The sequence below is a fragment of the Sciurus vulgaris genome (genome assembly GCF_902686455.1).
Source record: "Sciurus vulgaris genome assembly, chromosome: 5".
Lineage (NCBI taxonomy): Eukaryota > Metazoa > Chordata > Mammalia > Rodentia > Sciuridae > Sciurus > Sciurus vulgaris.
The window spans coordinates 27,717,487-27,745,476 of NC_136465.1; the positions used below are offsets into that span (position 1 = coordinate 27,717,487).

Here is a 27,990-nt window from a genome sequence, read left to right on the forward strand (position 1 = left end):
GCATTGGGACAATTGGATGTCTATTGACTGAGGTAAGGGATAATCTGGGGTGTCCTGTTGACAGTGGTTCAGGCCAGTTGGATTGTGCCTCCAGTTAGAGGAAGCCTGAAATGTCTGGACAGCCGGAGTCTTCTGCTTGCTGTGGTATGAGTCTGCTGGGTTTTTTGGCTGGCTGGAATGGCAAAAAGTATAGTGTGTGAGGACCTGGGCCAGAGGGAAGCAGAGGCTGGCAGGAGAGAGAGGAGGTGGACAGTACCTGACAAAAAGGCTGGGTATGGAACGTGGGCTTAAAAGCATGTATGCTGGCAGCTGCTACACAGCGTTCACGGTGCCACCAGGGTCTTTGGTTCCCCTCTATGGGTATTTAATAAATCAGGAAAAAAAAAAAAAAAAAAAAGCGCGTTAAACCAGCAGAGGTGCGTCAAGGCCCAGCTGGGAAGATCCCCTACCAAGGCATTGACAGGTACACGTGCATGATGAAGAGAATTCCTTTCTGGTTCATGTTTTTTAAAACCTCGCGGCTTCCTCCACCGTTCACTTCATCATTTTGGTAGTGACTCCTTTCTTCCACCTCTAGGACCTGGAGATTTTCTCCTAAGTGGATAAAAATAAAGAGGCAGACGGCAGCTGGAAGCAAGAAAGGGAGGGAGTCACTCAGTCAAACGACAAGAATGGCAAGAGCGAACGAAAACCTGGGCGCGCCTATCCCGCCCCCCCACCCTCGTGCTATAAACCAAAGACAAGTGTCTGTAAACACAGCCCCTTGCCCACCGGGTCGGCCCAGCGCCCGCTGACCTGCGGGTGAGAAAGTCAGATCGCTTTGGCCGAGTTGTTCAACCCCTCGCCCTCGCGTTGTCAGCCGCCTGCAGAAGTCCTCAGAGCCACCTCGCTCGTCTCTCCCGGGGCGTTTGCGAATTCGCCCACGCCGGCCTCATTGGCCGGCTGCAAGCGACCAGGTTAGAGTAGGCACCGGAGAGGCGTGGGACACCCTTGGGATATCGCAGGAGGGTCTGTGCCCGCAGGCGAGGTGCGAACATCACCCCAAGGATGGGTTTCCAAGATGGAAACCCCTCTGGCAAGCCTCTCCGGACACCAGATTTATATACGTGGCCGCTTCATGAAACAAACCGCTTTTTAATACGTTTCACCTTTCTTCCCTCCTCCCGAATCCCCCACCCCTTCTCCTGCACCTCCTCCCCACAGGCTGCAGAGTCTGTTCTTTATGGCACTTCAGTTTCTCTGGTTTCTAGGGCAGAGATTCAAGCTCTAGTCAAGCCCGCGGGAAAAGCAGGCCGCCAGGGACTTTCTTCCGCGATATTACAGGACTCCGGGAGAGCAAAACCCCCGACGGGGTGAAGTCCTGCGGCGGTTGGTAGCCAGGGGAGGGTGCCGCTTGCTCTCTTCTGGGCTGCGACCGGGAAGACTTCAGACACAGCAGTTAATATTGAGTTCCCTTGTAGTCCTTGTAAATCTAACCCACCCCTGGCCCCCCTTTAAATCTGTGGTCTGTTCGCGATTTCTTACTTGACGTAAAATTCCTTGTTACCTAATCATAGTTTTTTCAAAAGTCCCCCCTACCGCCCCCAATCGAGCTTGCCAGAAGAGAAGCCTCTGATCTAGACTACAAGCAATACGGCCTCCTTTCTTTCTTTTTTTCCCCCAATCCTTTCCCCACCCTGGGTAAAAGCCCTACATTTGAACTAAACCGCCCTTAGACTATTTCCTGCGGCTGCAAAAACACCCGGGATCGTCCTTACACCTCTTCATCAGAAATGCGCTCCCCAAACACCAAACCCAAGTCCCACAAATGGCATCTGATAGATTTCAGGAAACAAGACACCTTTCCACCTTCCCAGCCAACTGTAGCCATTCTCTGGTCCAGAGCCTCCTTCTAAAGACCACTCAGTGGTCTCCTGGGAGCTGGGGGTGGGTAGAGGGAAGAATACACCACTGGGATAGGGGCCCAGGCCCTTGGGCAGATTTCACCAGGAGCTTCTCTTCAACAGCACCTCCTCGCCTCTAGCACCGCAAGTCACCTTGATTGATTGAACCACTGACTCTTTCAAATAAAGTTGGAGGCAATTATGATAATTTAGTTACTTCTGAATATTTTAAATATCATGAAAACAAGTATAACAGCTTTGTTTTCAAAACTCTTTTGAGGTATCAACCATTAAAAGATTAGGGGTTTTGTAAAAAAAAAACACACACAGTGGTTTATTGAATACTTACAACGTTTACACCTTCAATATAATTAAATTCCACTTAGTTTTAGAGGACGGAAGTGCACAAACAGTAGCTGTTGGAAACATCTTTGAATAGGGAACACCACATATGAAACAACAGCACTAGGATACCGGACCCCATCGGAAATGCTAGCGGCCCTGTTTTCTGCTTTGAAATAAAACTTTATAATCCCCAGAATATTTATATCCAAAGGCCAAGTATTAAGGATACACTTCACACCACGCACTAGTGTCCGCTGTCTTTATCTGGAAGGAGCAGGGGAGGCAAGGAGGGGGCAATGCTGGTGTCTACACAGCCAGAGGGAACATTCAACACACAGAATCTAGGAGCCGACGGGATCCCTTACCACGCAGGAGTGTCCTCTTCATATTAAAATATGGAATGCTTTTCTTCAGATATCCACTTTGTTTTTGGAGGGGGAAGTGGGGAGCGGATGCCTCAAAGGGGGCCAAAGAGAGGGGGAAGGAAATTGCACATAAATAAACCGGATGATCCCAAATGCAAGAAGTCCTCAGAGCCGAGCTGGAGAGCTTGCAGGGAGTCCTGGGTCTGCTTCTGGCGCCTTGGACCCGACTCACTCATTTCTCTCCTCCTTCTCCTCTTCTTCACTGCTTGAGCTCCAGGGCCCAGACATGCTGTGGCCAGCCTGTCCCGGCCTTTGGTTTTCTTGTCATTGCGCTCACTGTGCTTTTCAAGATTTCGTTTCTGGGCAGAAAGGAAGTGAGGGCGAGAAAAGTGAAGAGAAATTCAGGGAGGATACTGATCCCCGACCACCCTAGCACTCCTGGGTCAGAGGACAACAGTGAAAGAGGGAGGAAAGGCTGGGTTTTGGGGGGGGAGGGTTTCAAATCCCAGTTCCTGAAGTAAGGCTGTGAAGGTCTGCAATGCCCTGGCTACCGCCAAGGCCTCCACGCTTGCAGGGCTCAACTACTGGATGGTGAATTTATAAACAACCGCCCGTTTTCCAGTCGTTTATGGAGGAACTAGGGATCTTTTTTCTGACTCCTTTTCTGACTTTCAGTGTGTGTAGGGGAGGGCAGCGGGGGTTCATGCTAAGTCTATCTTCTGTTTTCAAAAGCAATCCCAGATCCACTCTCTAGGAAAATTGGGGTGAAGGGCCCTCTGTTCTGGCCTGGGCCTCTAGTCCAGCAGCACTCAGTCTGCATCTCAGCGGTGCCGCTCTGCCAAGGCCTCTGAAATCTCTGGTTATTCAAGAGGTCACTCGGTTATGCAGGGATCAAAGGGCCGCAAGCCCCTAAGGAGAAATCTAGCAAATGGAATTACTTTTCAGGACCTTCGTGGCAATAGCCCTGTCCTGAACATCACCGCTATGAGCACTTGGTAGGAAACTCAGAAAAACTTTTAAGGGCTCAGTGTAATTTTGAGTTACTGCTAGTAACAATGACCATAGTAATATTTACTTTTTTGGTCTTAAATGTACAGGCTCATAAAACAAGAAATAGTGGTGGAGTATACGGATCTTGGAAATTACATCGTAGCCAGAGAGAAACTGGAGCTGTATTTTGAGGTTTAAGTACTTATTTAATGTTTACCTTTAGGTCTTTTGGGCATAATAATGAGAGCAACCATAAACTTTCTTAAGGCTCAGAATCAGTGGCAAACTCGTTTTTGGAGGAAGAAATGGGGTCAATAGTGAAATGATTGTAATGGAGAGTTTCTGGGTGACTTACTTTAGAAATAACTGAATGCAAGGTCGGATTGGAGGCCAAATGAAGGCTCTAACGGAAAGTGAATGAGAGGTCCGGACCGGTGCGACCGGGAGATGGATCCGGAACCAAGAGTTTGGGAGGCCGGTCCTAAGTGCCTGGGGGAGCAGCGATAACCGGAGGGAAGATCAGAGGCTCGAAGCGACTCTTAAGACCTTCTCCTCCTCCTGCTGATATCCTCCCCCATCTCCTCTACTTAAGCAGGAAACCATCCCACCACAACCTGGTGCAAACAACCTTGGCGCCGGACGCAGCCAAAGAATTCGGGCTGCCATTCTTCAGCCCAGTTGGAAAGAAGCGAGAGCAGCTAGCTGTTCCCTATTGCCCCGCAACCCTTACCGCCCTCTGTCCCACGGTACTGACCAGCTCCTTCTTCCTCTTCTCCTCTTTCACGTCTGTCTTTCTTGATCTCCGCCTTGAAGGCCTCTGCCTCGCCGTTCTGGTCGTCCTTGGCCAACAGGTCCATGAGGTAGGCGATTGTAGCTGGTGGCCAGGCGCAGCGTCTTGATCTTGGAGAGTTTTGTGTCGGCGGGCACATTGGGGATGCACTCGCGCAGTTCGGCGAAGGCGCTGTTGATGCTTTGAGTCCTGCGCCGCTCCTTGCGGTTGGCGGTGCCCCGGGCGCTTCAACGGGCGCGGCCCCCCCAGGCCCGGAGGCCCCGCGCCGGGCGGCACTCCCCGTAATGGGAGTGGTCCAGACCGGCTGCGCCGCTGGCCCTACTCGGGGCTGTAGGACAGGGCCATGCTGTAGTCGGGGGGCGACATCTCGGGGTGACCAATAAGCCAGCCATGGAAGTAGGGGTTCTCCTCGTGGCTGCAGCGGCTGGCGGCAGCGGCGGCGGCTGCGGCAGCAGCGGCGGCGAAAGGATAGCCCTCATGGTGCACACGGGGTGGTGGGGAAAACCCCGACCCAGACTCATTTCGCCCTCTGCAACCCTCCACGCGCCCCAGCGTGCGCGCAGCCCCGCCGCGCCCTTCCGCCCGGGCCCCTGCTTCGGCGCTCCGCGTCCTCCCCCACCCCCCACCCCCCAGACCCGGGGCGCCCGGGCCGGCCCGGCAGCCGCAGTGGGGGCTGCTGCAGCCCGGGCCCCGGCCCGCGCCTGGCCAGCCGGGCCGCCTCAGCAGCGCTGCGGCCACCAGCTCCCCATGGGGCGCGGCGAGCTGGTCCCGGCACCGTGCGCCCCTGGACGCTGCCGCCGCTGCGCGGGCTCCCCGCCTTCCTCTACAGCCGGCGCGCCGGCTCCTGCTTCCCCAGCTGCTGCGCGCAGGCAGAATCCTCTGGTGCTCATGCAAAAGTGCCTGGGCTCCTGCAAGGCTGCTTCGCGGAGTCGCGGGACTCCAACCACGCTCGGGACGCGTTCCAGGCACTGAAGCTAACCGGAATCCGGGGGCGAGTCCGAGCCCCAGGCTGGAGAGCCGGCCGGCTCCGCGGGGAGGCGGAGGGGTCGACAGCTCACTGCAAAGCTACCTCCATGCGACCCTCCTCTTCCCGCCCCTTCCCTCCTCCCCACCAGCCGATCTGGGTTCTTGGGCGCTTATTGTTTTAATGAAATTTTTGGTTGTTGTTTTGGTCCTTGAATGTGATTTTTAGCTGCGGGTAACGTGTCCTCACTCCTCTCAGGATCTCCCGGAGGGTATTCAGAGAGGTCTCAGTGCATCCATTTTCTCAGATCCTCTCCTTTCAGGGCAATGATTTGGTGCCCGGAAGGCGACTTGGAGCTTGAAGGCAGTGGCTTGGGCTCTCGAAGGGGTCTGCGCGGTGGTAGAGGGAGCTCCCGGGTGGCGGCGGCTGTTCTCCTGGGCTGGACGCCGTGAGGGGAGCAAGCGGATTTTCCCCGCAAGATCTCCATGTACAGTTACATCTTTAGGGCCGCTCGGGTTAATATATGTCGTCAGAGGCTCCTCACGCCAATCCCGGGGCGGTGGGGGCGGCGCTCGCGCACTCCGCAATAAAACTTTTGATGTTCACGTTGCTAATTGCTGAGGTCCTCTTCCAGGATTGGCTGTCCCTTCATAACCATAAGATAATTGAAACAAGGGGGGGGGGAAGGTTAAAAAAACTTTTTTTTTTTTTTATCAGCCAGAGGTTAATGCAAGTGTTAACAGATGCCTTCACTATTAAATATTTCCCCCCAAGTCTCACAATATTGGAGAATCTCAAATCAGTATAGTATCACTCTATTTCTTTCTGGTTAAAAAAGAAATGAACTCAGATAATACTTTCCGAATACTTTTGTAGGTAACAGAGACAGGAAAGTGAGCAGGAAGCCTAATACGGTTTTGTGAGGGAGACCGGAGAGCCGAGCAGCAGGGCGCGAGGACCCCTATGAAGGGGTGGCTGGTAGCCAACAAGTTCTTTTTGCGGAGGAGGATACACCGCGCGGCTGGGAAGGGTGCTTCCTTTGACCTGGCACAGGTCGGAAGCGCCAGACTCAGTGGCTTTTTACTTAGCCATTGCCGTTACCTCGGTCAGAGCTGTTTGGAGTGGCTCAGGTTATTGTGACAACTTGGGCAGATCACGGTTGGGACCCCCGGGGCAACGGTCATACTGATTGTAAATGCTCTCATTTCCACATTCTTCAGGGACACCAGCCCCAATCGGAGGACTTTGGAAGATTTCAAAGTGCTGGGTACCTCGATCCCCGAATCTGTGGTGTGGACGGTATCGGTGTTCCCTGGTTTAACTAGCCTGTTTGGTAAGTAACTGAATATTTTTTACAGCGTGTTCAGAGCTTATTTTCCAGTTTTTATGAACAAACACATAAATATATCTCTGCATTCCTGCCTCTCCCATAAAAGCGGGCATCTGTGGAAAGCAGGTTTAGTTATCGGAGGGGAACCATTAAACGCCAGTTTAAGAGGCAGGCCGAGAGGACGGCTCGTGGATGTTTAGACTGCTGGCCTTGGTGATCTTGAACGCATTATAAGAGAAAATGGATCTCCACTTGTAAGTCACCGGGCGGCGGGGCACCCGGGCCGCGGCGCCCGCGTGGCGTGAGCGTCTTGAGAAAGCTCTCCAGCGGCAAGGGGTGGGGTGGTCATTGGCGGGCGCTGAAATCATCCTTGATGCTTGGCCACAGCAGCAAAGAGAGGCCGATGTGTGTCTGAGGATTCTCCCCGCCGGATGGAGTTCAGGTGTGAAAAGGGTGTCAACGGAGCCCTCGGGCTGTAAATTAGAAGGAGTCGAAGGGCAGATGTTCAGAGGTTGGCGCGGGCGGGGACGGCCTTGGACCTCGCCAGGTAGCCCAAGAGAGACCAATGACTCCACCTTGGGAATCGCTTTTTGGGCGCAGGCACAGCCCAGCCCCAGGCCTCTAAGGGAACTTCACTCGAAGGATTCCTTTAGAATAGCTCTTTCCTTGCCCGTCGGCCCCTCGCACTGACCGTGTGGTTTTGGGCTGGGAGACAGGCCAGCACGAACTGGATAGCGTCCAACTCAGGGGCCCAGGCCCTGCCTGCCACTATTTCCCGAGAAGGAGCACCTAGAAATAGTTTGTTTTCAGGCTTGCGGGGCTGGGCAGGTAGTGGGAGGGAACTCAGAGAGGGATGTAAAAATCTCGGTTTGAGAGTCCATTCTTCCTTTCGGTAAGGGGTCAGTTTCCCTCGACGCCCCCCGCAGAGCGTTTTGAGGCCAGAACAGAGCACCGGAGTAGCTGAACCCAGGCTGGCTGGTAAGACCACGGGCTTGCATTTGGTATCAGAACAGAATAGCCACCTACACATAGCGCTAAACTCCAACTTGAGTGGGTTTGCAGTTTGGGGTACAAGGAGAGTCTTTTTAAGAACTGTTTCTCCAATGAAAGAATACAGGTAGTGTGGTCGGGGACTCTGTTTACATTTTCACCAGGAGGCAAACCGGGAATGTGTAAATACTGGTAGTTCAATCCTCTGACATTTGATACATTTAAAAAGTCTGTTTATAAAAACACATTTAGGCCTTGGGAGCAGGTAGACAAGTAAGATGGTTGCACTGGGAACAGATAAAAGTTTAGGGAAAGTAGCTGTTTGTCTGTTTCAGAAATGGAGTTTGGGGGGATTGAAGGAAGGTAGAAGAATTCAGAGGAAGACTGGGTTGGGGATTGAGAAAATGTTCATCACAGGCAAGTGGCCTCAATTGTGAAGAATCACAATTTGCTACTTTTAGTTTTCTCGTCCCTTTAAAATTGAAACCAAAAAAATGGGTGAGTCGATTTGTGGCCTCAGATAACACCTCAAGTGATAAAAGAAATGGACAATATGGGACAGAAAGCGGTGGTCATAAAAGATGCTAATCTGAACATCACCCCTGACAGCATCATTATCAGCTAATTACCATGATCTAGGGGTCTAAAGCTTCATGTTATCTCAATAACCCAAACCCAGGGGTTAGAGCCTTAGAAAGGTGACCCCTAAGTGGCTTAGAAAGAGGAGACAAATGGATGAACTCTCATGGTGTACCTAACTGTACCAACTGCTTCAGGGAGGCCAAACTGGTCCCGATCAACTGAACTCTAATCTGAGTGCATAGCTGTACACATTCACTTTTTCCTTTGAATGTCAACTGGGACATTTTGCTCCAGGAATCCCAGAATGCTGGGGTTAACCTGCTGCTTTGGGAAACTGTAAGACTAAGATGCCCGCTTAATTTTGCCCCAATTTTAGTGGCCTACCCATGTAGGAAGTAGCGATGGAGTCAGTGGTGGTGGTCGAGGAGAGGTTGGTGTGGTGATGAAGGGGTGTAACTTAGCTGTCAGCCTTGGAGCCCCACTCCTGGGCTGTCCTTGTGTGGCCTCTGCTATGCTACTACCCAAAAGATGCATATTCATAGTTTTCAAAGGGCTCAAGGAACTGTAAAGATGTGGTTGGGACTGCCCTGGGTGCTTTGGGAGAAATTCTAGGGAGTGGATGCTTTTTTTTTTTCTCCATCGGAGCTGAGGGCTCACCCAGGGTTTGAGATTGAGTCACAGCGAGGCATCCTAGGTTCAGGGGAGTGTGTGTGATTCTGGGTCCCACAGTTTGCCTGTGGCTGATGCCATACCCACTGTGCTGCCTTACATCTGCCTCCAGACAAAAAAGAAGAGCAGCATTATTTTGTGCCCATGTCTCTTGTCACTTTACATATATCCCACTGCTTTCCCTGGAAAGTATTCAAGGAGCATGAGAAAGGCTGAGCATTCCCTTGCAAACGTTTTGGTCTTGTGAGATACTACTTTTAAAACCAATCTGGTTTAAACTAAATTTTTTTTTTAAAACTTCAGTCTGTTTTTAGGGAAAATACAGATCTTTTCAAGGTATTTATTATTTCAAAGGCAAGGGTAATTTTGTATCTTGTGTTTTGCTCATGAGAATTCAAAATAAACTGAACCTGAGAAGGACCAGGCCAGAAGGCCATAAACACACATTTTATATTTACAGGAATTATGGCTCAATTCCCTTCATCATCTTTCAAATCTCTTTTCACCTGTTTTCCTAACTGAAGTAGTAGAAATAATTTTGAGCATTTCTTCGAAATATCTATAATAAAGTGGACTTCAGAACATGCTAAGAAGCTGAGAAAGAATGTCAAACCTGGATGGTGGTAGAAAACCAGAGTTCTTAAGGATGTCATCTCAGCCCCACCTGCTGAAAGGACAGTGCTTCTGGTGACACTGATGGCTCTGCATTCCTGTTTTGTACTGTGGTGGGACTGAGTCATTTTACATGTTAGCCACTTAGTCCCAGAATGTTTAGGACATCCAGAACAACAAGGCATATATCATCTGAGTGGTGGCAAAGGACTCCCTCTAACTGGGGTTTTGAAATCCCTCCTTTCTTGTTTTCCTTTTGGGAAGTGGTTTTTCTATTAACCTGGCAAATGACAATGACTCAAGTACACATCTACAAATAAAATCAAGTTCGATTGTACTTTTATGAATATTTTTAAAATGAAGGGCATGAGAAGCTGCCTCGGATTCTATGTCGTTTTGTTTCTTCCAGACAATTTCATTTTGGATTTTGGGGGGAGGGTGGCATTTTGGGAGTGGCTGTCTTCCCTCCAGTTCCCATTCCAGAGTAGCTGGGGAGGGGGAGGGACTGGTTCAGCTGTACTGATGGTTGTGGAGGACTGATGCTTGGGAATCCTTCAGTCTAGTTCTGATTAAGAAACACTTAAGTCAGTGGAGAAAACCAGGACTTGCTAAGTGCCTGTACATTTCTCCCTTCTCCCCCATCTTTCCTTTCTCCCACCTTCTCTCCTTCCTTCCCTTATAACTTACCCGGCAGCAGTGTTGGATTTACAAGATTTTTCCTGTGACTGAACCTGAGATTGGTATGAAAGAATGAGATACTGGTTCATTCATAAGATTTTAAATAAAATCTTAATATCTGGTATCACAGGCAGTAGAATTTCCATTTTCTCCAAGTAATCCAGGATGAGATCCCCATATTAACCTAGATTTGTTGCTACTCTGGAGTTTTCATTGATAAAGAAGGACTAACTCTTTGACAGATATTCAAGTCTATCTGTAAAGCTAAACACTTAGTCAGACTAAAGGCAAAGGATAATGCTACAAAAGGGACTCTCATAGCATAATGTATATACAAGGTAGATTTTATTAATGTTAGACTACTAGTCCTAAGAGGTATGATTAATCTGATCTTTGCTAATTCTTGGAACTTTGTAATAAAATATAGTAAAATATAGAGTTTAGAGCAACAGTGCCTAAGAAACTATATCCCACAGGATTTGTGTTGGTTACCCTCATTATTGTTTTAAGCAAATTACATACACACAGAAATATTTTGGGGGATGATGGTATAACTCAGGGGTAGAATGTGTGCCTAGCATGTGCCTGGTCCTGGGTTCCATTCTCAGCACTGAAAAAGGTTAAAAATTAAAAGTAATAATTTTTTTTCTTCCAAGCCGGGAGGAAATCATTTAGAATTCAGATGAGAAAGTAAATGTGATTTTGCGTACACACTGTATGGAAATAGTCATGAACATCAACAGCATGCACTGTAGTCTGGAGTTCAGAATAAAATACGAACGAAAATGGTAACTTAAAATGTGGGACTTTGGAGAAACTGTTATGTGACCAAAAGATTTACTTGTGACTTGAGGCCTCTGAGCTTTCCCAGTTCTAACAGTGGTGTTGCGCTCATTCCTGGGAATTTCTATTGTGTAGCTTCCTTTGCAAATGTACGTAGATGGATTTCTTTATCTATGATAGTTCCTTCCAACCTTTTCTACATTCTATAGGGTCTTTGCTTATAGAAAAAGGACTTGAGCCAGGATGGTTAGGTTTCAGGTTAACAAAAAGAAACACTTTTATTGTCAATATTAATGGCAAACCTCGATTTTTACAAGGGTTGGGTTTAGCAGCATGAGCAGATCAAAAGCAGCTTGGCTTGATTTCTCAATATTCTCTGGAGCTTAGACAATTAACTGCAATTTTGCTCCTAATGAAACAACACAAAAAAATGTTAGTTACAGAAATGTTAAAGTTAGCCTTTTGACAGACACTTTTACCTGTGTATAACATCTCATAATCTAGTGAATTTATCCACTCAATTCAATTTGAAATTTGAAGGAAAATTCTTTAAGAAAGTGTGTATGAGCAGTGTCCTCATTTGCAATGCCAGGAGCCTGTTTCAGTGTGTGCATTCCTTGCTTGCCTTTCTGGCCGGGTAAGGATCCGACAGACTGAGGTCTCCCTGGTAATTTGGGTACACCGAGTCTCCAGTTAATGATAGATAATCAGCCTTTGGGTCATTCGGTCATTCTCTTATTACAAACCCCTCCTGCTCTCTCTGATCTCCTTTCAAACTAAATTTCACACAAACAAATAAAGCAAGACAGGGACAAGTTCTTAAAAAAGAGGGAGAAATATTAGAAACTTCTGATACAGAACTCTAAACAAGGAAAGGCAAACTAAAAGAGGATAGGAAAGAAACATCTTATCAAAATGAACATGTTGTGTACAAAACATTAAAAGAAAAGGCTCTGGTTTCTGTTAAAGTGACAGAAAATTAAATAAAAATAATTGCAGGCAGAAAAGTTATAATATAAACAGAGAAGGCGGGATTGCTTGCTGGGAAATGCGCAGCACTAGGAGGCTAATTTGTTGTTACAGATTATGTTTCTCTGCTGTGATTGGAGAAGCACTACTTTCTTCCATTTTCCAGAACAGAATGGTTTTCCTTTTAAATACTTGTGTGAGTGCCCATTTAAGTTAACACAGGCCAAAACCTCGAGGAACGAAAAATGGAATTGCATTCTGCTTGCAGAGCATCTAACTTCAAACGAAGAAATTGGTCGCATACAGAAAAAGCAGAATTCCATTCAGAATACATTTGGAGACTTCACTAAATGGGTGTGACTGATGCTTTTTTCTGTTTTGCTGACAGAAGGCGCAGTTCATTCTTAGGGAAGTACAACTGAAACCAGTCCTCCCTACCCTCCTGGGGGTCTTCGCCTTTCCATTCTACATCTGCCTGTGACTTCAGCAAGAAACTTGATTGGCCAAGGTACACCTCAGATCAGAAAAGCCCGGGAATATGTGGCTCTGGTAGTTAAGCTTTCTGGTGAGAGCGCCCCTAGTGCCATTTTCCTGTCTCTGTCCTTGGCAGTAAGTACACTTTGGCCTAACCCAAGGCTCCAGAAGGGTCAAAGACTACCCATCAGGGTTACCCCCAAGCTTAGGGTTTTCAACTGTATGTGGGACTGAAGTTTTGGTTCAGGGTTTGATCAACCTGTGATTATTTAAGTTAGAAGGGCAGCCAGGAGATGGCAGTAGGTGGTGACTCCATAGTCCCCATCTGCGGGTCTGGAACCTGTGGATTTGCCAGCATCTCTCGCAAACAACTCATCTCCCTCCCATGTTGGAGAATCCATACTTTGTTGCTTACAGGCCCAACCTAAGTGTCACCTCCTCTAGGAAGCTTTTCTAGATAAGTGCTTCCTTCTTTTCCTAAATCAAGTCTATGCTTTTCCTTTGAGCTCCTTTCTCATTCATATTCTCTTTGGTAGTTCTCTGTACACCTATTTGTTGCCTCCTGCCACCTGTTTCTTTTTTGACAACCTGATTACTGTTCTGCACCAAAAGATGCCTTAGACACCCACCCCCCGACTCCCAAAAAGAGGTGTAGGGAATCTGGTATCCTATTTGCAGTCAGATTGGTTTCTTTTATTTGGAAATGTCTGGGGTGGGTGAGGAATGCGAGTGGTTTATTAGAGAACAGACCTTCATCCTCAAGTCTTTGGGAGAACTGGGGAAAGCTTCTTCCAGATCAGTTGGGCCTGCAGCATGCCTGGTCTGGTCCGGCCTCTCTTGTACCCACTCCCAGCACCCTGAGCTCCAAAATCGGAGCTGGGCAGGACCACCTCTCCATTCTGTGCGGACTGGATGTGATCATGCTCAGTGGCTCTAAGCTTAGTTTCCCCACTGGCACAATAGGGATAATGACAGAGACTTGGGAGTGTGTATGCCAGGTTAAATGAGATCAAGGCGCTCTCGATAGTGAGTCGCCTGATACACAGGCTGCGCTCAATAAGTATTCATGTTTTTCTCTTCCTGCCTCTTCGTTTTTTCTCACCCTTCAGCTACCAGAAGATCCAGCCTGACAGCGATTGGTGCCAGTCGGCCAGGTGTGTCCTTCCCGCGCCTCTACCTCTCGCCAGGGCATCTCTTCTGGCGGACTCGCAGTATCCATGCTCGCTGCCCTGAAGCCGCACAAAACCGCGGCTCCGCGACGATCGTCCGGGCCTCAGCCCTGCTGGATGATGGGCATAGGGCAGCAAGATGCAGGGCTGCGGTAGCGGCCCGGGAATGTCGGGTGGCAAGAGGCGCGGCCAGAGCTTGCGTCTCAGATTTAGACTCCGGCTCCCCAGCCACTGCTGTGGCTTCTGGGCCGCCCCCCTTCCTTCTGGTTAAATTCTCCTTTTGATCCCCACCCTCTCGGTACCCGACACGGAGGAGGCGAGTTATCCGCCCTTAGGCCAGGGGAGGTCACCGCTCGGGGAGGGGTGGACCCTCTGCTTCGCTAGCGCATCTCTGAGGACTTTTCGCCCTAGGCGGGCAGGAAGGGGTTAATGGCTCCCCTTTCCCACCCTAACTTCGGAGCCCCTGGTGCTGGGCGAAGGCCACTGCTTCCCTCTTGAGGTCTCATTAGGGAAACCCTCACCGCTATTTTCAACATTTCCTCAATCAAGTGCCTTTAAATAGAGCTGCACAAACAAATTGGCGGCAAAAGCGTAGATCTTGTCACGATTGAGACCAATCCAATATTTCAGCCTTGTTTGCTTTGCAATTACGGGTTGGCTTGTGGCTGCGGTGCCACCGGGGCAAATCTGCAGCCGTCCGCTTTCTCCTCCGCACCCTGCCTGGGTGGGTGGAGGAAGCGACCCGAGGAGGCAGTGCTGGGAGAGGAGGGGGCGGCGCGGGAGAGGCAGGCGGTGGGCGGGGGCGCCTTTCTGGACCCCCTTGCAAAGGGCGCGCAGAGCAGTGTCAGAGGAGACAGACATTTTAGGTTCCTGACTGAGCCACTGAGGTAGATACAATAACAATAAAGTGCATCCTTCACACATGCAAATCAGTGTTGTGGTCCTTATCAGCCTCCTTTCTGCCCTCTGCCCTCCTTCCCGTCCTCTACCCTTGTTAAGCTTTTCTTCAGTGTAAGTCAGTGGTTACTGGATTTCCCTTTTCTCCCTTGCTGTTCAACTTCTAGCATGATTTGTTATATTTTCCATAGCTGCTTATTCTTGTTTGACTTTTTGTGCAAAGTCACTTTAAATCTGCTGCAGGAATCAAGCTCCAAACCCTTTGGATGGGCTCCTGCAGGCATGTGGCTGCCTTCAGCCCACTCTTAATTCTTTCGGTGCAGCTTTTCTGTGTAAATCAGCCTCTTGGTGCCTTCGATCACCACGCAGGCTAGTCTAGTTTGTATCAGCTGAACAGTAGTTAACTCAAATCAGGGCCTAAGCCTTGTATTTCACAGACAATTAAATCTTGGCTCCCGTTTAACAAAATTGTAATATTTATTCAGCTCTATACTAAGAAGTACTTTTAAAGTAAAAAACAAATACTACATTTCCAAAAGAAGATCTGATAATAAATCTCTTTTTATGGATTCTTTCTGCCTAAGTGGAAACAACATGATTTACATTCCCAACAATCCCACACCCCTTTTCAAGCACAGCTGAAGTTATAAGATACTGGTTTTTCTTTTTCTTTTCTTTACTGGTTTTTATGTTTTCCCTCTCTCCTTCCCTTCCCTTCCCTTGCCGTCCATTCCTTTCTCTATTTTTTTTTCTTTCTTGTTTTTTGTTTTCTTTTTGCAACACTGGGGATTGAATCCAAGAGTGCTCTACCACGGAGCCACATCCCAGCCTTTTTAAATTTTGAGGCAAATGTCTTGTTAAATTGCCCAGGCTGGCCTCAATTTGCCATCCTCCTGTCTCAGTCTTCCTTGTACCTGGGATTACAAGTGTGAGCCATGGCTCCAAACAAGATGCTGCATTATTCATGGGTGTGCGTGTGCGTGTATGTGTGTGTGTGCATTTGTTATATTCAATTGAGTTTCAAGGGTTCACACCTCATCCTGACCCATATGATATGTAACAAGGATTATTAAACAATAAGATCTTGGAAGTGAAATCTTTTTTACATTGATTCAAGAACCATGGGTGTGAGGATAATTATTTTATGATTTTATACAACTTTCCTAATGAATATCCCCTTTCTTGTCAACTTCTGAAGGATGAGGAAAGTTGAGGCAGAGAAATATTCTTATGAGATTCTTGAGCACATATTAAAATATTCTTGATTATTTAAGAATGTGTGAGGTATATATCCACATTTGTTTGTCAGTGATCATATACTAAATTTGTAGTCATTGACCAGTAAATAATCCTTTTACACTTAAAAAAATTGTTTGATTTGTAAACTCTCCTGGATTGTATCTTCACTATCATGTATCACCCTTCTATTCTAATATTTTGATTTGCACTCATTCAAAGCAAATCTCGAAAATGATGGCTTCATAAATTTTTCAGTGACAAAGCTACAGGATAATATTCAAAGTCCATAAAGTCATGCTTACTGATGTATATTTCTCATATTTTCTAGCCAACTGATTGCTTTAGCATTTTAAGAAATAGGAAGCAGTAACTGGAAAGGGTACCATTTAATAAGAATTCTCTTCTCCCCAAAAGAATTGGTCTGGCATATTATTCAATGCACAAATTATACTATTACTTTTATGTGTGTTAATCTGTTTGGTATTAAAACTGTGGAGGGTCTTAACCATTAACATGTTTTGCCACACCACTTTCAAATGGGTGATCTCAGATAATTATGAAGATGTTGATGTTAATATCATGCTAAGTGAACAACTATGAAAATAACCTTAAAGCATTATTAGTCTCATATAAATGCCAACAAACACAATTGCACAGGAACAGGATCAGTTTTTTTTTTTTTTTAACCTGATATTATCCTATAAGGATATGGCTATATTTATTCCCTTTAAAATTAGAGCAGTTTTCCATTACTTTTTAACAGAACTTTCTTTTTCAACATAGTATTTTGCAATACCCATAAACCACTGCAACTTGATACTGACAGATATGTATTTTTCTACATTATTATTAACTTCTTTGCAAACTCACTAAAATTGAATAATATTTAAAAATATCAACATATAATGAACAATTATTAGGTTCTACATATTTATTTAGGTAAGCCAATGTTATTAAAATTAAAAACATGTGCTTGGCATATAAATGCTTCTTTAGAAAAAATTTTTTTTGGATGCACAGTTATTATTTTTTAAACTGACTCTGATTTTCAAATTCTGAGTTTGCACGCTGAACAGGCATTACATTGTTTTAAACAGTAGCTCCTGGAACAATATCTTCTTTAGAATTTTAGACTTTCAAACAATTGGAATTGGATAAATGCTTTCAGCTGGGAACACTTTCCTAATACCTTTGTAGGTAATAGGATTCTGTGTTTGTGCTGGGTGACAAACAGACAGTGTCTGGACAGACTGCCTACCCTGTGCAAATTGTACCAGAATTTGAAAATTTTTCTATGAGATTGCTTGTGACCCATTTTTTTAAAAAAAAATCTGTTAAAATGTGAAATTAGAGAAAATGCTCAAGTGCTTTTCTAATTACAGTTATAGAATGATGACTTAGGTAGGTAAAAAATAAGAAAGGAAGAATGCAGAAACTCAAAATTTAAAAAAGAAAGTGTGCTTAGGCAGGATCTGACTGTCTTTATCTTTAAATAGAAGAGTGAGGTATTAAATCCAAGTAGCCAAGTAAGTTTGGTTTTTGTTTTCTTCAATTCAGTGACTTTTAAAATTATTTTTTAATCATTGAAGAAACGAAACCAAGGAAATATATGTTCATTCTTGTATATGAGAAAATACTAGCTTACTTGATTTTCAATATTAGGTTAAAATGTAAAGACTCTAATTACAATGCCATTGTTTTTTCTAAACCAATGCTTGATGCAACAATTCTTGTCTAAAAGAATTTTTTTTTTTCCAAATGGGGATTGAATTGGAAAAATAAAGTGTATTCATGAGATGATGTCCATAAAATCCAACTTGCTGAAGAAAAAAATGAAAAAGCTTTTTGTGGAAGAAACAAGGTAATTTAGCTGTGATCAATTTGGGATAAACAAAGCAGGAAACTGCCTCCTTATATTCCTAGTAATTCTTTCTGTTTTTCCAAACGTTGTTAGGTTCTATGCATCTTGTGCTATTCAAGTAAAGATGATGTCAGTAATCAAATTGCTGAATCTAATCAAGTGACTATTTTTGCTTTATTACAAAATTTATGTATCATATTGGGCGGTTGAATCACTTAGTTGCATGAATGCTGAATTTTTCTTTTTTCAGATAGAGTGATATTTAATGAAGTGCTTATAAAGATAAATATCATGGTTTATCAAAGTTCACATAGTCATAGTAACGAAGTAGCATTTGTGCCTGTGTGGTGTGGACTGTGCTTTGTAAATTACGCTGCTTTAAAATCATGACCTAGAAATTTAAAATAGGGACATCTGAGAAGAGAAACTCAAGTCCTCAATTTACACAGCCAAGAACACACAATCATGTAAGAGAAATTGCACTCAGAAGCATTTCTCTATGGGCCTTGGCATTTCCTTTTCTTTCCAATAGTTCTATTTGCTGTTTTTTCACTACAAAGTTACAGAATTAGGAGTGACTGCTGTAACTCACTGGACTTTTCTCTGCCTAAACACCTCAATATCATGTGGTATTCATATAGCTACATTACAATTGAAAAGTTCCGTCAGATGTCCGTGAGTGTGTGTGTGTGTGTTTGTGTGTGTGTTTTTTTTTTCTCCTGTTGTTAAGTAGCTAGATATTTGGAAATTTTTCTCATTGCCTTGGATGCTAGTAGTTTTAACTTAAAACCTCAGATGCATCTGAGTAAATAATAAGCTGTATTACCTTTTATTTTATTGTTATTTATGTTCTGCTTAGTGTCGGAAATAATTTAAAACAGTTGTTTCAAGAATTGGTATGATGAATTTTTCAAAATCTCTTTGTAAGAATAATTCCTATAAATACAATTGTAATTTACTTTTGATGTTTAGAAAAAGATCAGTGATGTGTTCTGGAAATATTTTGATCCCAAGAGGAAACAAGATCACAATTAGAATGCAGCAGGATTTTAAAATTAGTTATGTCATAAAGAAATCTTAAAGATATTCCATATAGCTATTGTGGTATATGTAAAGCAGTTTAACATTGTGATTAAGAGCAGGGTCCCAGGAGACAGAGGCAAAGTTTTGAATCTTGACTACGAAAGTTATCAGCTGTATGATCTTGAGAAAATTATTTAGCCATTTTCTGCTTCAGGAATCACATCCATAAAAGGTTCTTATTTATTGCAGACTGGGTCATATTATCATAAGGAACATTTAGTAAGATGATTCACGCAAGGCTCTTAGTAAAGGGTCTGAAATAGTGTTTAATATGTGTCAGCCAATCTCTTTTGCATAACTGTGTGATATTCAAGACTGGCATGCCACAGGTACCTTTCTGAGAACCTTTAGGTGTGACAACGTTGACAGTACATGGATTTCATGAGAGTTGTATTGAGGAGCCTGTGTTGGTTTCCAGCCCTGAGGTTGACATGGTCAAGACAAAGCTTGCTGTCTTTAGACACTCAAGAAAGATAAAGGGAGAAGGTCTTAGAGATAGTAACTCACCAGACTGCCCCTGGAAATCTAGTTTTATGCCACCTTCATCAGGTGTATGGTCTATTAGTACCTGACACAAAGGTCTACTCTGGGGAAAATAACACCTTAAAGGAGTGAAATACCCTAGGTCAATGGTATTCCCACTTTTTATTACAAACTCTGGCAGTAATATAGCATGCACATTATTATATAATACATATTATGCACATTATAAACCTGTGCAAAAAAAAAAAAACCTAATACAGGGTAAGTTAGCGAAGAATTAGAGAATAGATTTAAATATTTAAGTGATATGCAGCACTATCAGCACTGGCTGAAAATCTACATTTCAAATGGTCTTGGTTATTTAAGAATACTTGACTTACTGCTGGAAGTATGTTGTGTTTCTTCCTTATTTTGTTGCTGGTTTAAAGCTCTTAACTGTGAGGAGGAGCAGAGTCATTTCTGCCGTTCTCTTCTTGATGGTTTATTCCTGCACTATTTGAATAATCTATAATCAACAGCTCTTTGTAGGAATATTTTTAAGCCCCTTGTCCATGGTGCAGATTTGTTTAGTGAAAACAGAATTATGTAATCTCCTTCCACCTAAGCGAGTCAGGTAATTTGTAACACATCTCAGCCTCTGAGACTACTTCTGAGATGGTAACTGCGTTATATTTAAAAATCTTCCTGCAAGTTTTTGTCTCACATTTGATCCCCAGCTTTGGCTAAAAATCAATCATGACAACACAAAATGCTGGCAAGGATGCAAAGAAACTGGAACACTATACACTGCTGGTGGGAATTTAAAATGGCATAGCCTCTGGAAGAGAGTTTGGCAGATTCTTAAAAAAGGAAACATGCAACCACTATGTGACTCAGCAATTGCACTTCTGAGCATTTATCCCAGATAAATGATGACTTACGTCCACTCAGAATGCATACAGCAGCTTTATTCATAAGAGCCAACAACTGGAAACAGCCCAGATGTCCTTCAATGGGTAAACAACTGTTGGCCATTCTGTTAACATTTAAGCATGTACTATTAACCACTAGTAGTACATCTATACTACTCAGCAATAAGAAGAAACAAATTATTGATAAGGGCAAGAACCTGAATGAATAGGGAATTGTGCTGGATGAAAACCAACCCCCAAAGATCACATTACTGTATGTTTTCATATAATGATCTTGGAATAGAAAAATTAAAGAAATGGAGAAAGAATTGGCATATAACAAGAATTAGTGAGCAGTGTGGGGTGGAAGGGAAGTGGGTGTGGCTATAAAATAAAGGGCAACGGAAAGGACAGGATGATGGAAGAGTAATGGATTTTAACTGTATCCATGTCATATCCTGGTGTACTAGGCTTCCCACATGTTACCATTGGGAGTAGCTGGTTAAAGGGTATGTGGGATTTCTATTCTCACAACTGCATGGGAATTTTAAATTATCTTAAAATAAAAAGTTAATTAAAAATGTCAACAAATCTTCAGGGAGTTCAATTCTGTACCTTCCAGAACTGACCTGAAAATAGGAGGAGGATGAGATTGAGAACAGGGGTTGTAAACTTTAGAAAGATTTTCAATATACTACTCAAACTCTTCTGAATTTTTTCTCTCTGATTTTTTTTTTTTTTGAGGGTACCATGGATTGTACCCAGGGGCACTTAACCCCTGAACCTCATCCCCATCCCATTTTATTTTTTATTTTGAGACAGATTTTCACTAAGTTGCTGAGGCTGTCCTGGAAGTTGTAATCCTCCTTTGTCAGCCTCTCAAGTCTGGGCTCACAGATGTACGCCACCAGGCCTGGCTTCCTCTGATTTTTATTGTAGATTCTAGCGCTATTTTGAGGAAGAAGAAAGAAAAATGCTGCCCATCAGAGAACTTTGGCTTTCCATAGGATTTTAAAAGCCATCAGCTGATTGCTTTACACATTAGAAAATGAAACTAGATTACATTAGATCTGTCACAGTCTATTTTTAAAGTCAATCAGAGAAGAGTTATACATTTTCATTTATTGTGGTTTAGATAAGAGTTGTCTGCCAAAAGCTCATGTGTGAGAAAATGCAAGAAAGTTCAGAGGTAAAATGATTGACTTATGAGAGCCTTGACCTAATTAGTGCATTAATCCACTGATGAGGATTAACTGGGTGGTAACTGTAGGCAGGTTGGGTGTGGCTGAGGTAGGGTAACTGTAGGCAGGTAGGGTGGGTCATGGAGGATGTGCATTTGGGGGTTCTATTTTGTCCTTGTTGAGTACAGCAATCTCTCTCTACATCCTGGTGGCATGTTCCCAGCTGCTTTCCTCGGTCATACTCCTCCATCATGATGTTCTGCCTCATCTCAGGCCCAGATCAAAGGGATCGGCCATCTATGGACTGAGACCTCTGATACCTTGAGTGTCAAATAAACTTTTCCTCCTCTAAAATTTTTCTGGTAGGTTCTTTTGGTTAAGCAGCAGAAAAGCTGACTAAAACATCATTTTAGTCTCTTCCTGACATAGTTCAATTTCTTCTTTTGTTGCCTTATTCTATTTGAATTCACTTCCCCCATATACTATTTAATCTAAAAACTAGTAAGTGTGCTTATTGATTAAATTAGAAAAGCCACACATTATTATATGCTTGCAGTATGCTTGGGTGTTCTTATTTTCAGAGAGTAGTGGAGATTATAAGAGTTAGTTAACAAATTTACTGGTGGTTTGTCGAGAAGACAAAGTAACAGCAACAGTGCAGAGGGTTGGTCTCACTTTTCCAGGCCTCCAGGGCAATCAAAAGCCTTTTGCAAACACCCGGCAGTACCGGAGAGTGATTTAGTCATTGGAGGGGAGCTGCTGCCATGACAAATAGGGGTTAAATTGTGAGAATTTTGGGACATATTTGGGTGAAGGATTAAATAAATCAGAGGACTTGCTGACAGCAAATAGTGTCTTTGAGTGACTGATTTGAAACACAGAATCAGAGAATTGAGATGCATCCCAGGTGGTTGTTGGGAGTTGGAAGAAGTCCCAATGAGTTGGCTGGCTGCACAGCTTCATTTCAGCGTCATTAGATAATCCTTAAGTGATGGTGTATTAATTGTTGCTCTAAGAAAAGATTATGCTAAAGAGAATGGTAGAATCAAGGCATATTCATTTAGGCAGCATTGGCTTCCAATGATTACTCCAATGATTAATAGGAGCTTTGGAAGGCTCTAGAACTGCTTTAATCAACTTAAAGGGCATTAATACTTTTTTTAAAAAAATGCATTTTTCGTTGTTGATGGACCTTTAATTAATTAATTAGTTAATCTGTTTATTTATATGCGGTGCTGAGAATTGAACCCAGTGTCTCACACATGCCAGGCAAGCGCTCTTCCACTGAGCCAACCCTCATTAATTCTTAACTGTCAAAAACAAGAAGAATTTTTTTTTTTTTTATTCCGACGAGGCATTTAAACTCTTTTACAATAGTGACTGATGAATACCTGGTGGAGGTAAGAATGAAGTATTTTCACTCAACTAACTTGCAGTGGAATGAGAGGTGTCTGGAGGGGAAACTGGTACCCCAGAGCCTAAAAAAAGTATCCAGCACTCATGGGCATTTCCAGGTGCTTACCAAGAGGAAGTGACTTGTACAGCAGAGGCTATGAAACAGGAGGACGCTCTGGGACAAAAATTCCCAATTCTATGTCTTTTCTGGTGAACTTAGTATGGCTTCACTTTATAGTTTTCCCAGAAAAAATACAAAGGAAGCAGAACAAAAACAAAAACTATCAAAATTTCAAAATTAATAACAATATGACCCAAACTAGAAGATGAAACCAGACAAGCGTTTGACCAGTGTTATTATGAGGTTGAGTTGAAGTCAGGAAAAGAATGATAAACTTTTGAGAGGAAGGAGGAAATCATCAAAGCCAAGAGAAGCTCAAAGTGGGTTTAATAGCCGCTATCCGATTGCGCCTCAGCCTTGGCCACTTCTGATGCAGCTGTTTCATTTTACGATGTTCTTGTTCCTATTCCACTCACGTGGCCCTCCACAGTGACCCAGGTGCACACTCCCAGGCATGCAGGCCACTCTCGATGGCCATAAAGCCCTCAGAGAGTTATGGCCAGGGCAGGGGTAGTGGAAATGCTAATTCAATATAATGGCTAGCTGAATCATCATCTGAAGTTAAGCCCAGTGAACAATTAGCAATATTGGGAGGGGGTCTCTTTGGATCTGTGAAAATTGCACTGATGGCATTTTGTACAAATTATATGTGTAGGTAAGTTATTTTTTAAATTTTTTGGCAGTAGTAGGAATTGAACCTGGGGTGCTTTCCCACTGGGCTATACCCCCAGTCCTTTAAAATTATTTAAAAATTATTTTATATATATGTACTTTTGGTAATAGGCTTGAACCCAGTGGTGCTTTGCCACTGATCTATATGCCTAGCCCTTACATATTTTTTTTTTACAAAAAGTTTTTGAGACAGCCTCTTGGTGAGTTACTGAGTCTGGCCTTGAACTCTGCCTCAGCTTTCTGAGTCACTGGGATTATAGGCATGCACCATGGGGTGAACCTGAGAAATTATTCATTTATTTGTTTGATATCAGGGATTCCAGGGAAGCTTGACCACTGAGCAACATTCCCCAGCCCTTTTAATTTTTTGTTTTGACACAGAGTCACACTAAGTCACTTAAGGCCTCACTAAGTTGCAGAGGCTGGTCTTGAACTTGCAATCCTCTTCTTTCAGACTCCTGGGTCACTGGGATTATGGGCATGTGCCACCACACTTGACTTGAGAAGTTATTTTTTGATGGAATTTGGAGAGTAGCATGGACTCAATTTTTTTTTTCCTTTTTAGTACTTAAGGGCAAGGGTAATTTCAGCTTCTCACTCCAGGAGATCATTTTTAACATTGCAAAACATCAGACCTTTTGGAAAATTCATTTTATTGAGTGGTGAGCTTTGTCTTTTCATTCACAAAAGGAGGATGATCTATGTTAGAGACAAATGTGCTTGCTGGGTGATGAACACCTGTATGGGATTGCACAAATTTTCAGAAGTTGGTCAAAGTCTGTTCCACCTTATGCTAGAAATTAGAGGTAATAATAATAATAATAGCAAAAATGATACTGGTGCTTCCTATGTGCTGGACTAAGTGCATTTCTCATATTAACTCATTATTTTTTCATAGTCAATGAAAAACTGAGGCACACAGAAGTGATCAGGGTGACACATTAGCAGGCGGGAATGAAAGCCACAAGGACTGGCTCCCTGGTGTGTTCTCTTATCTTCTCTCATTCACTCATCCATCACATACTTATTGAGCATGTAATGTACAAAAACCATTGGGCTTTATGCAGACAAAACTATAGTGAATCCAGAGAGGTGTCTTTGCCTTTGAATTTACAGGTTATTTGGCTTAATAAAGGCTAATGACTCACTTTAAAAGGAACTTGATGCTGTGAGAGGGTATCAATCAATGTTTGTGTGTATGCCCACTTTGACATGAGTTCCTTACTGAAAATAGAGAGCCTGGCTTCTGTACAGACTTGGTTGAGTGTGGGAAGATTGGCTCATTTCAGCATGCTGTGTGCATGTATGAATATGCTAACGGGAACCCACTATTTTGTATATTTATTATGAACCAATAAACATAAATACACTTGAAAGTTACAAAAATATGAATCCTCAATGTCATGTTTCTTCTTTGCTTTCTGCTGGTGTTTCAGGTTACAAGCTCCATGAGCAAGTTTCTCACCTGGGTATGATGGTTCAGGTGGCAATAGATGTACCTATACACAGTAGGAGTGGGAGTTGGGGGTGGGTGATCTTAGAACGCACTCTTGGTATTAACTCCTTTTTGCTTTGTTTTGATGTCCAGCTGTGCGACACTGGAATACGACTCTGGGCATACTAATTCAAGAATTGCCTCACAAGGGGATTTAGGAGATTGTCCCAACAACTTTCTTCTTTTATTCAAAGGAAGGTCCAAGCTATTTCTTCAAAAGATAGAGTCACATCTACTATCTTTGACTTCTTCTTAACCATTTTTTTCTGGATTATAATTATTATTATTAATTTATTTCTAGGAATCTAACCCAGGGCCTCTTGCAAGCTAGGTAAGCACTCTGTCACTGAGCTATATCCCTAATCCTGTAGGGATCTTTTGAAAACCTTAAGGCTATTTATTCCTGGGATTCAAACTCAGAATTAAGTGGAATACCTACATGAGGTAGGTAAGAACTTAATTTTTAAGACGATTATCTTGAATTTTGTCTGGAATCTCCTGTAGAGTAACTTCTTTGTAATTATGGGTTGGGTTCCCAAATTTGGGTGGTTGGAAATTCCTTCACTCATTCTTTGATAAATGTTTTTTTGAGACCTACAATAAAGTAAATCTGAGATTTTGGGGTTCACTGACTTTTAAAAAAATTCTAAAAAGGAAAATGGTAACTTTAGATTCATGTTAGTATTTAAGATTAGAAAGGAAAGCAGTGATTCAAATATTGTGCAGGAAAAAATTCATGACTTATTCTGCTCTGGAGGAGAATATTTAATTCTAATGCAAACTGATATGTAAAAACACATTTGGTAATAAGACAACATAATTTTTGTGAGAACATGCCAAATCATGAACAGTGAGGTCCAGCCCTGTCCGAATGTGTAAACATCAGGGTTATTCATACTCATGATAATGGGAGTGATATATGTATATAGCAAATCCACCATTGGAGGCCCAGCCATGTGAGCAGCTGTGTTCTGTGGGTTTTCACACTTGTGAGTGATTAAACCCTGCAGAATATAGTCTGTCCCCAAGTATTTGGTTCATGAAGAAAACTGGTAAAGTGAAATTGAATAAATCATCTCATTTCTCAAAAAGTAAGACCACTGGCCTGACACCTTCCTAACTTGCTACTGTCAACATGTTCAGTTTGGTTCTAATGGGAGCTATGATGGAGAAGGGGCACATTTTTAGGAAAGGTGATGTAGTATTAATAAGAATCAGATTCTGTTTGATATTCTCTGCAGTTATGTGTTATCTTTTAAATTATGTGTTCTTTATGTTTAAAGAAATGGAACCTTTCAAAAATAATAAATCCTTCTTTTCTGTAGCCTCAAAATGACAAAGATTTTGGATGATCAAAAAAAAATTGTCCTAAAGGTATCCCTGCTTCTAGCCCAACCTTAGTTGCTGGTGCTGATTTATAGCCAAAAGCACCACTTCATATTTTTTCCAAGCATCAAAGTCATAATGTGTTTCACAAATACTCAAAAGTGCTTAAAATCCATGAACCTCCATATTCCTATTTTTCATTCTTCTGTAAGTATGTATTTAAATTGGTTAAACAGATGGCTTTCTATTTTTGAAAAAGAAAACTGCTAAGAATATTCATCTCAAAATGGAGAACTCATAGGTTAAGTTTCATTTTGGAGTGCCCTTTTAAAACCACATAATTAACCTTTGGAAATGGGGGTATTTGAAGGAACAAGGAAAATCATAAAAAGATGATCTGACTAACACTGCTGTGGTAGACTTCTCAGGAGCAGAGATAATAATTCAATAATTTAATAATTCAAGACTTTGGAAAAATGTAAGAATCTATTAGTCCACAGATCAATGAAGAGTCGGAAGGGAGCATAGGAAAGAAACTACAGTGTGCAGGCAGGCCATGATTAATTGTTATCTAACAGTGAGTTAGTGAAGCTAAGTTAAAAAATACTAGAGTACCATGGGATAGAGAGGCAATTCAAATGAACAAGGAGAAGGGGCTTAAGCACAGAACTCATCCTGAAATTAAAAAAAAAAAAATGACTTTGAAACCACTCATTTTGCACTTGTGGTTGAATTTCTCATCTACCCTGGGCTTTTCCACATAGGATGAGTATTGCACTGAATCTATAAACTTGTCCATTCTTAGAAGTTGGCACCAGAATAAACATCTATTTCAAGACTAAGAAGAAAGAATACAAGCAACGATAGGTGTTGGAGAGAATGTGGGGAAAAAGGTACACTCATACATTGCTGGTGGGGATGCAAATTAGTGCAGCCACTCTGCAAAGCAGTGTGGAGATTCCCTAGAAAACTTGGAATGGAACCACCATTTGACCCAGCTATCCCACTCCTCGGCCTATACCCAAAGGACTTAAAATCAGCATACTACAGAGATACAGCCACATCAATGTTCATAGCTGCTCAATTCACTATAGCCAGATTGTGGAATCAACCTAGATGCCCTTCAGTTGATGAATGGATAAAGAAACTGTGGCATATATATACAATGGAATATTACTCCGCCATGAAGAATAATAAATTATGGCATTTGCAGGCAAATGGATGAAATTGGAGGATATCATGCTAAGTGAGATAAGCCAATCTCAAAAAACTAAAGGACGAATGATCTCGCTGATAAGTGGATGAGGACACATAAGGGGGGGTGGGAGGGGGGCAAGAATGGAGGAAGGAGGGACTGTATAGAGAGAAAAGAGGGGTGAGAGGGGTGGGTGGGAAGGAGAAAATAACAGAATGAATCAAACATCATTACCCTATGTTAATGTATGACTACGCAAATGGTATGCTATGTACAAACAGAAACAACATGTATTCCATTTGTTTACAATAAAAATAAATTAAAAAAAAAAGACTAAGAAGAAAAGAAATGTGGGAATCTAGGTTTCTGGACATCAGTGACTTAACCCATGAATGTGTTTGTTCTGAGTGGAATGTCCTCCCTGTTGGTAGAACTCTGTAACCAGAGGTCCTCAGACACACAAAACACACTAGATACTCAATGAAAGTTTTGGACTGATTGATGGACTATAGATTTTTTTTTTTCCCTCATGGAGCTTTGCTTGGACAGTTGCATTTCT

The 27,990-nt window shown here is 43.2% G+C and overlaps 2 protein-coding genes across 13 annotated transcripts in view; one reads left to right on the forward strand and one right to left on the reverse strand.

Annotated features, from left to right (window-relative positions):
• Positions 1-2,067: 2,067 nt before the first annotated feature.
• Positions 2,068-5,836, reverse strand: HAND2 (heart and neural crest derivatives expressed 2). The gene is given in 8 exon segments (XM_079142366.1): positions 2,068-2,951; positions 4,338-4,376; positions 4,378-4,452; positions 4,454-4,594; positions 4,596-4,654; positions 4,657-4,693; positions 4,695-4,861; positions 4,864-5,836. Coding segments are annotated over 8 exon segments (648 nt in total). The 5' UTR covers positions 4,895-5,836; the 3' UTR covers positions 2,068-2,852.
• A 372-nt stretch (positions 5,837-6,208) lies between these two features.
• Positions 6,209-27,990, forward strand: part of LOC306662821 (uncharacterized protein) — a 207,104-nt gene continuing 185,322 nt past the window's right edge. For 3 of the 12 annotated variants that reach the window (XR_013764264.1, XR_013764265.1, XR_013764266.1), the window contains exons 1-2: positions 6,301-6,467; positions 6,558-6,670. Coding sequence is in view for 1 of the 12 variants with exons in the window: in XM_079142964.1 (XP_078999090.1) it covers positions 6,301-6,467; positions 6,558-6,670; positions 13,534-13,877 (624 nt within the window). In the remaining 11 variants the exon portion in view is untranslated. The other 9 variants (XR_013764268.1, XR_013764269.1, XR_013764270.1 and 6 more) reach the window with 7 other exon arrangements.